We start from the raw sequence: 10382 nt of genomic DNA, 5'->3' as shown, positions 1-10382 counted from the left end.
TAGAGAAGCTTTGAGAGTAACAGTTAGGATTAAATGTTTAGGATTAAATGTTTTGGATGTAATGAGAATTCAACTTTTTCTTCTATGTAATGGGGATTACAAGCTTTATTGAATAAAATGTAATCTATGGTTTTCTCATTACATTCCAATAAAATTAAAAATTGCATCCAAATATAGTAATGAGCTTTTGATTTAATGGGCATTCCATTACATCTTACCAAAAGTACCCTTAAAGGGACTAATCGGAGAAAATCAGAGCGGATTCTCGATTTCAAACGCCTAGAAGGTCCAGACTAAGGGTGCACTCGAGCCAAACCGAGACCGAACAAAAACAGGCTCAGCTCGGCTCAAGAAGTGTTGAGATCGAATTCGAGCCTGAAATTTTGAAGCTCGGCTCGAAGCTTGTCGAACAGCTCATTTTGATTTTTATTTTAAAAAAAATAATTTTAAATATACTTAATTACAATATTATACAACTCAAACCGAACCGAACCGGCCAATTCAATAAAAAACCAAACATACGGTTTAATAAAAAATAATCCAACGGATAGCCAAACAGTAATCACCGCTAGACTTGTTCCCTTTATTAGTTAGTTCGAAGATAATTTTTCAAGAGCTTGAAAAACTTTATTTATAGCCTACCTTTGGATCCCATTGCCTCCTTCTTTCCGATGTGGGACAAGTTTTTACACGTGAATAGCAAATGTGGGGTAAGTTTTTATATGTAAAACCAAACCAATTCGAATTATACTCTTCTCTCTGTTAATATTATTATTATACTTTATCACACAAAATCTTATATTATTATATTTGTACGCAAATTGAAGTTATACTATTATTATATAGTTGGAGTATAATTTATAATAATACTTATATACTTCTTATAGTTGGAGTATAATTTATATTATTATACTTTATATACTTTATTATAGTCCAAATCACATATGATTTATACCATTTCATGCCATGTATAAGATTATATAAAATTTATAAAAATAATTTCAAAATTATATATATACAGTAATTAAAAAATCAATCGAGCCCGCTCACGAGCTTTCGAGCCGAACCTAAGAAAGCTCGGCTTGGCTCATGAATATCTCGAGCCGATCCCGAACTCGAACCGAACTCTATCGAGTCGAGCTTTGACCGAGCTTTGACCGAACCGAACTCGGACAGTTTGCGAACCACCTTGACTCGTTTGCACTCCTAGTCCAGACGACCTTGGTAATGAAAGAGATGCGATAGAAAGGAAATAGTTGTGGATCATATTTTGCAGATAATGTGGCAATGAACATTATAGATAAAAATATGGATCATGAACCATAATCTGTTTAAGAATGTCAAAAGATGATTGAAAAAAATGGAAAGATGCAATCCAAGCAGAATTGAATTCTCTCAACAAACGCGAGGTTTTTGGACCAGTAGTCAAAACACCAGAAGGTGTTAAATCCGTAAGATACAAATGGGTGTTTGTTAGAAAGAGAAATGAGAAAAATGAAGTTATGACATATAAAGCAAGACTTGTTGCACAAAGGTTTTTTTTCCAAAGACCTGGGATCGATTATGAGGAGACATATTCTCATGTTGTGGAGGCAATAACTTTTCGATATCTCATTAATTTGACAGTACAAGAAATATCAAGCATGCGCTTAATGGATGTAGTTACAACTTATCTATATGGCTCACTTGATAATGAAATCTATATGAAAACCCTGAAGGATTTGAACTGCAAGAAAAAGTGTGAAAAACGAGAACTTTATTCGATAAAGTTACATAGGTCTTTTAATGGACTGAAACAATCTAGGCACATGTGGTATAATCGTCTTAGTGAATATTTGCTGAAAAAGGGTTACAAGAATGATCAAATTTGTCCATGTATTTTCAAAAGAGATCAGAAACTGGATTTTCCATCATTTCTATTTATATAGATGATTTAAATATTATTGGAACTAGGAAGAGATTCCAAAAGTAAGGGTTCATTTGTGAAGGGAATTTGAGATGGAAGATCTTGGAAAGATAAAATTTTATCTTGACTTACAAATTGATCACCTAGAAAAGGGAATTTTTATTCACCAATCGACTTACGCAGAGAAGATCCTTAAAAGATTTTACATGAATAAAGCACATCCATTGAGTAGCCCAATGGTTGTTCGATCACTTGATGTAATTAAAGATCTTTTTCGACCTCGGGAAGATAAGGAAGAGATTCTTGGTCTTGAAGTACTATATCTTAGTGCAATATGTGCATTAATGTATCTTGCTAACAATACGGGGCCTGATATTGCTTTTTATGTCAATTTGTTATCTAGATATAGCTCCATACCTACACGAAGGCATTGGAATGGAATTAAGCATATATTCTGATATTTTCAAGGAACTATTGATTTTGGTTTATTTTATGTATATGAATCTAAACCTAAATTAGTTGGCCATGCAGATGCGGTTATTTATCTGATCCACATAAAGCTCGATCACAAACATGCTATTTATTCACATATGGAAGTACAACTATATCTTGACGCTCTATGAAGCAAACTATTATAGCTACTTCTTCAAATCATGCTGAGTTAATAGCTATTCATGAAGTAAGCTGAGAATGTGTTTGGCTAAGATCGTTAACCAAGCATATACAAGAATCATGCGATAGATCTTTAGATGAAAGAATACCAACTATAATATATGAAGATAATGCAGCTTGCATTGCTCAACTGAAGGAAAGCTACATTAAAGGAGACAGAATAAAGCACGGTTCACCAAATTTTTTCTTTACTCACGATCTTCAAAAGAACGGTGAAATCAATATTCAACAAATTCGATCAAGTGACAATCTAGCAGATTTGTTCACAAAAGTATTATCTTCTACAACTTTTAAGAAGTTGGTTTAATGAGCCAGTGTGTCACACCCGACCCTAATCGGCATCGGATATGAACGGAAGACATGATAACCAATTTCTAACAGTCCAAAAACCAAACTTATTTTCTCATAGATAAAAATTTATTTTGACTACCTAAAGTTTTATTAATTATTTGGCTTGAACTTGATAATTCTATCAAGCTTCCTACGTATCCCGAACGTCTTTAATTTTTAAATCGGGAATCAAAGCCACGTAGTTCTACCTATTTTAGGTAGTTCTCTTAAATTAGGTAGTTCTCTTTAATTATTCACATCTTGTTTGACTCATTAATCATTTAATTGTATATTTCACTTTATTACTATACAAATTCTATTTTTCACAATACAATCATTGAGCATAAACTAATACTTAGTATCTTGAATTTATTTGATAATTCTTATAATATAATCTTCTTAAAATGTAAATATATTTTATAAAAGATATACATAAATATTTTATCAAACCGATAAACTTTTAAGTTCCCAAATCACTTTATCAAATCAACTCGTATCACATATGTGATCAATTCACAAATAAATTTCGATATTTTTGAATTAACAAAATAAAGAGGTTAATCAAATAAACTCTTTAACGAGTTCGTAACCAAATAAACGGGTTATCAAACCAATTTGTAACCAAATAAACATTTTAGCAAACCAATTTCATAATCAAACAAACGGTTTAGCAAACCAAATTCGTAATCAACAAACTAAACATTATATCTATCCTAGAGTTTCTCCCCTTACGTATCAATCCCCACAATATAATCGAGATATCTCATAATTTGCCTATCCCGCATGGTCTTACTCAACACTTCTTTGCCATACCCGATAGGTCTTTCAACTGTGTACACAATCCATGTCCCTCACTGAACTGGACTTCAAATATAAAACCACCGATCCGGATTACTCTAGATGGATATATATAAAAAAACCATTATCATAATATTCTCAATTGAACTTTCTCAATCCAAAAAGGGTGTTACCGTACACCGCCCCTTTTTTACAACCCCCGCCCCCTACATACCCATTATGTCCCTTCCATTATTTTTTAAAAAAATTTGAAATCACCCTCCTCTCTCTCTCTCTCTCCCGAACAAAACACAAAACCAAAAATTATGGATCCGAGAACGTCGGAACACGAAAACTCCGAAGACGAGGTAATAATCTAATATATTTTTAAATTTTTTAAATTTAATGTATTTAATTTCTGGTTTTTATAAATTTTGTCAGGGGCGGGTCACGGACCCGCCCCGCTTCAGACGATGGCGGGTCCAGGACCCGCCATGTAACATGTGAAGACGGGTCCAGGACCCGCCCTCGTGTGAAGCGGGGTGGGTCCTGAACCCGCCCCTGTCTAAATGGAGGCGGGTTCTGGACCCGCCTCCCTTTACATGTTGGCGGGTCCTGGACCCGCCTGCCTATGTGCAGGAGGTCCAAGGACCCGTTTTGCGACTAATCTAAATGTAGTCCTTTTTGCATATATTTTCAGGAGGCAGCTAGAGTTTGGGTTGGAGACGGAATCGATTATAGTCCTTATTTCATAACGAGCACGGTATTTCAAACAAGTATGGAAGCAATTCAATGGGCGAAAAACATTGCAATAAAAAATGGTTTCGAGATCGTTATTTCTTCGCATAAACACGGAGGTAAACAAAGTCTTCTGAGATGTTCACGTGGCGAACGGTATAGAGGATTGCCTATTCCCTTAGAAGATGGTTTAAGTAGGAAAACAAAAACTAAAGCGTGTGGATGTCCATTTCGGCTAAAAGTCAGGCAGTTGCAAGATTTTTCGGGTTGGCAAATCGTTGCTAATGTTGGGGAGCAGAGTACGCATAATCATGAAATGATAGTTTATGCGGAGGGACACCGACAGATTAGCGGGCTTAGTCCAGCAGCGAAGCTAATTGTGCGTGACATGAGTTCGTATCAAGCAAAGCCGTGTGCTATTATGACGGCACTTCGTACGAAACATCAAGAAGATAACCCAACAATAAAGCATGTATACAATTATAGAGACCGGTTGAGGAAGGATGGGTTTGAGGGTAGAGATATGATTAGTCATTTTTTCCACCTTGCCGTCACGAACAAGTATTATCATGCTTCGCTTGCTGATTCAGAAACTAATGTGTTAACACATGTATTTATGGCACATCCAGCTTCTGTTGAATTACTACGGACGTACCACTGGTATATTGGCATGGATTCAACATACAAGACCAACAAGTACAGAATGCCATTCTTTGAAATTGTTGGGATGACTCCATGCAACAACAATTTCAAAATCGCGTATGCGATTATGCAGGATGAGACCGAATCTAGCTATCGTTGGGTTATGGAGTGTTTGAGGAATTTGATTGGGTTTGACATGAACCCGACAGTTATTTTGACTGATAGAGAGTTGGGATTGATGAGGCCTATTAGAGAGGTTTTTCCAGATTCTGCACACATGTTGTGTACTTGGCATATTAACAAGGATGTAGAAAACAGAGTCTACAAACTCATGGGTGAAGACATGAAATTTGCTTCAAAATTCAAGAATGGCAGATGGAAGAAAATAATAAATTCTCAAACAGTAGATGAATATGAGTTGGAAGTGCCCAAGATGAAGGATACAATGGGAAGGATAGGTAGTGTGGTAGCTTATGTTGAGAATACATGGTTAGTCCACAAAGAGAAGTTTGTTGTTGTGTGGACTAAAGATTTCTTACATTTTGGCAACACAACAACCTGTAGAGTGGAGAGTGAACATTCTTCTTTAAAGAGATGGCTGAATTCCTCTACTGGATCCCTCGATACAGTTTGGGCCAAGGTTCACCATGAAATTGATTTGCAAGTCGTCAAAATCAAGTATAAAGTTATTCCATTTCCTTACTGTTATTATTATATTTGAATTTAGTAATATGTATTTTGATTCATACTATATGTTTCTTCGTATCAGGGGCACTCTTGAAGCTTCAAGACAGAAAAAACTTGTATCGCATTCTGGACCTCCGTTCGAATTGTTGTCGTGCAAAGTGTCCCACCACTGTTTGGTGTTGCTTGGTACTGAATATTTGTGAATGAAAAAGTTGAGTTATGAAGTGGATGAACGTTGCGATCATAGGTTGAGGACCTCTTACCAGATTCCGTGTGCATGCGAGATTAGCCGAGCGTGTCGTTCAGGTAAATCGGTAAGTATTTCAAAGATACATCCATTTTGGAAAACACTTGTCATTGGTCAACCTGATACCAGTGGCAATTTGGAGTATGTTCATGGGACCGAAGAGCGGGAATACTTTCACTCTCTTGTTGACGAGGTCGATAAAAGCGATCCAACCTTTATACGCAATGTTTCTCAATTTATTCACCGACAACTTCATCCAGACGAAGCTAGGTATTGTGAACCGGAAGTCAAAGCCGATGTTCGAGGACGACCGAAAGGATCGTCAACCAAACGTATGCCCAGTGCGTGGGAGTATCGTGACAGTCGTCGTGGACGGGCTCGGAATTCCAGTTTGGGTCGGAGTCGTGGGCGCTCTTCTAACCGATCAGCAGGTATTTTTAATTTACGTAATAATTGTGTATAAAATCAACTGTGTTCCTTTTACTATTAAATGTTTATTAAGTCTAGAGCTATATTATTATAGGTACTGCTGCCACTGAATGTGATATTACTGATTACCATAATTATGACAAAATCGTTGAAATCATAAAGCCTTATATTGAATCCTATCTCGATGTCAAGGGTGATGGTAATTGTGGGTTTCGTGTTGTGGTAGACCGAGTATTCGGTGATGAAGAGAGTTGGTATTTTGTTAGAACGGCTATAGTGAATAAAATAATTGCTAAACGTTCTTTATACGAGCCAATTTACTATGATGGGATTGCAGCGGCAGTTAAGCGGATTGCTTGGGATGGTGGGAATTGTACAGACGACCATTGGATGATAACTTTTGATGACCTGTATCCGATTGCGTCATTATACAATGCTGCTGTATTCTTTTTCGGATATGGGAATGGAGGGAGCTTATTTTCATATGGTACTGTGCTGCCACTGTATGCACCCGCAACTGCTACACGACCACAATGAGAAATTGTTATTGCTCATTTAGGTCGTCGGTGTGAACATTATATTCGGCTGGACTTATCCAGCGATTTTCCAGTGCCGCCGATATTACTTAACTGGAACATATGTCGTGATAATAGCGTCGAAGGATGGGACCTTTTGTATGCAGATCGGTGAGCACAGTGGGATAGATTATCAAGAGCTGCAGGATATGGCATTTAGTGTCATTACTTTTTAGTGAACTTACTGTTTAGTGTCAAACATTGGAATTACTGTTTAATTGGAATTACTATTTATTCAACTTACTGAACTGCAGATTACTGTTTAATTGGAATTACTATTTATTTAACTTACTGAACTGCAGATTACTGTTTAATTGGCATTACTATTTCTAGTAAGACTAAAATAAACATACTATTTCTAGTAAGACTAAAATAAACATACTAAAAATACTGTCTAGTACATACTGATATTACTGTTTAGTACAAATGAAACAACTAAAATAAACATACTAGTAATACTGTTTAAACATCAATAATCATTTGGCCAAATGCCAATCATGCATAAGCTTATCCACTTCCTCCGCCCACATCTCTGCCGTATCTTCATCTACGCGTCGAAGAGCTGCTAACATGCCAGTGCCCATAGTGGTCCACCGATTAACCCACTGCAAAAACAAAAAACACAACAAAAATGTTCTTAATTAATATTACTGTTAGAAACTCGTATTAACTTGATAAAATCAAAATTACTTACCATCTCACTGTTCGAACGAGTGAGAACTGTCTGTGGGTGTGCATCCATATCGGGCATGATGTGTGGATGCGAATATCTAGTGTACCACTCCATGTATGTCTCATCACATGCTGATGGAATCTGAGCAAGAGTGTATATCATCAACATGAACGTCGATGCTGCTGGGAAAAATGACCAACAATCGTCAGCAACCACAACTGGATGCTCTAACCGATACCGACTGCTATTCCAAGGACGTACAACCTTCGTGCCCCTGAAAGCATGCATGGGTACAATCTGGATATACCCCAACTGACGGAGACATCTATCAGGCATATACGACTCCATGACATCCCGGTATCATATCCATCCTCTATAGATAGTCCTAGGAGTGCGGGTCACTATGTCAGGACCGTATGGCATCCACATCACCTACAAATGTAACAAGTTAATTATTATCTTCCTAAAAAGTTTATTACTGTACAAGTAGAAATCGTACCTCCGCCGCTGCGACGCAAATCTCTCAAACGAGTCTCTGTCTTGGGCTGCTGTGTCGTGATCCAGATACGAGCTCGGGGAGCATCCGGATGGGGTGTGAGTCCCTCTCGCTGAGGTCTGAAACATGGGAAATACTCGTATATCCACGCTTGCAAAAGAGTCAGACAACCCGCTATCTGTCCACAATCTCCTCTACTAGCAACACCTAGCTGCCGGTATAGGTATGCTAGTGTAGTTGTGCCCCAGGAGTAGCCAGCCACATCCTCTACCCCATCCTGCACCTCTAGTACGCACGCGGGTCGGATTTGGTCGCCACTCTTGTCTATAAATAAGGTGGAACCGAACATCAAAAACATCCACCCGATAGCCTCAAACTCAGACATCCGACCTACAGAGCATAAAGAGACAACTGAATTGCAGAATACCCCGCCACCTTTCCAATGGGTAGCCAGCAGCTCATTTCTAGTCACCCCAAACACCTCCATCACTACCGACTGAAGCTGTTCCCCACCAATGCTATCAGACACTAACCGCCCCTCCACTGGGATACGTAGAATCTCCCATACGTCATGCAGCATAATCGTCATCTCCCCAAATGGCATGTGAAATGATGACGTATCTGGCTGCCACCGCTCCACAAAAGCACATATAAGAGGCATATCAATGTGTGTGTACATGGTAGATGGGAGGTGTGATAGTTGCGATCCCCGTATAAGCGGCCTGACCTCTAGACGAGCACTCTTATACCAGTCATTCAATTTCTTGCAGAATGTCCCTCTAGTGTGGCCCTTGAGCTCCGACCTCAGCTGTCCGATCCATATGGTAGAAGCGACATGTCCCAAGAAGCTGGGAATCACAGTACCATCAATTGGTCCACCGGGGACCGGATCCGTCACAACCCAGTCATCCTCTATAACATTCCTCGAGCACTTACTACTTCCTACAATAGTATTAAACGTATAACATTTATACCATTTTTCTATAGTAAAGTAAATTAATAAATAAAAAATTATGAGAAAAATGTAAATTATTTACCAGATGACTCGGCACGACCACCCTTTCCCTTCGACGCCCGACGAACTGGGCTAGGGTCGCTCTCGGGAAGGTCCTCACCATCATCCATGGTAGCATAATCCTCATCGTCACTCATGGGCCGCTGCACTGTCATGTGCACCCTTTGAGCATCCGCCATGAGCTTCTCGGCTCCTCGTTCCCTCCGAACAGAGACTGTAACACCACGTCTAGAAGGATGGCGAGGTCCGGAACCCTCTTCAATGTCACGCTGGAAAATAAACATTCAACAGTTACTAAAAGCAATACGCTAAATTTCAAAAAACAGCAAGCTAAATGTGCTAAATACAACACGTTAATATTTCTAAAAAAAAAAAAAACGCTAAATATGTTCTAAAAACAACATGTTAATATTTCTAAAAAAATGCGCTAAATATTTCAAAACAAATACGCTAAATATAGTTAATTATTTTTTTTTATTTTTTTAGTTGTTAGTTTTCTGTCCCGAAAATCGGGACAGAAAACGACTTGAGATTTGCAGCGACGGGTCCAGGACCCGTTGCTATCTCTTGACGGGCGGGTCCAGGATCCGCCGATATCTATTGACGGGTGGGTCCAGGACTCCTTTTTATTCTTAAATCCAATAAAGTTAATACCACAAATATGAAATTATACTTCAAATTCATCATTTTACAATTAAAATAAAAAATAAATAATTTAAATAATATATTCCCATAAAAATCATAAGTTCACAGTTCCAAGAATTTAAATCATTCAAATATATATAAACTTAAATAGATTTTAAATTAATTACTTTCATAACTTATTTTTATCCGGAATAGCTACGTGTAATACTAAACCGGTATAAATATTTTAAACCGAATATATCGTTAGACTCGTTACGGTGTCATAAGTCTACTCGTACTAATTTTATATTCAAATCCTTGTACCAAATTATATTCTATTTTTTTTTTTCTTTATACCGACTCTAATTGGTAAATATCGGTATTAGTCCTTCTAATCCATAACTTATTTTAATATCACTTAATTATTATATAAATAACTTAAAACTAAATTTTAAACCAAACACTTTTATCAGACTATGTTTATTTGTCACCGTATAACACTAAACTGACATCATTAATTCCGACCGATGGTTCAGTGACAATTTACTAGTGTCATTCCTTACGTTACCGA

The 10382-nt window shown here is 37.5% G+C and overlaps 1 protein-coding gene across 1 annotated transcript; it reads right to left on the bottom strand.

Moving 5' to 3' along the window:
* Nucleotides 1-7479: 7479 nt before the first annotated feature.
* Nucleotides 7480-9095, bottom strand: LOC136217226 (uncharacterized). The gene is made up of 3 exons (XM_066003825.1): nucleotides 8176-9095; nucleotides 7698-8108; nucleotides 7480-7608 (listed from the first exon to the last, which is right to left on the bottom strand). The coding sequence occupies exons 2-3, from the start codon at nucleotides 8022-8024 to the stop codon at nucleotides 7480-7482; spliced, it is 456 nt and encodes a 151-aa protein (XP_065859897.1). The 5' UTR covers nucleotides 8025-8108; nucleotides 8176-9095.
* Nucleotides 9096-10382: the final 1287 nt, after the last annotated feature.

Source organism: Euphorbia lathyris, chromosome 1, assembly GCF_963576675.1.
Source record: "Euphorbia lathyris chromosome 1, ddEupLath1.1, whole genome shotgun sequence".
Classification (NCBI taxonomy): domain Eukaryota; kingdom Viridiplantae; phylum Streptophyta; class Magnoliopsida; order Malpighiales; family Euphorbiaceae; genus Euphorbia; species Euphorbia lathyris.
The sequence above is the reverse complement of the archived record's forward strand: the minus strand, read 5'-3'. Positions and strand labels throughout refer to the sequence as shown.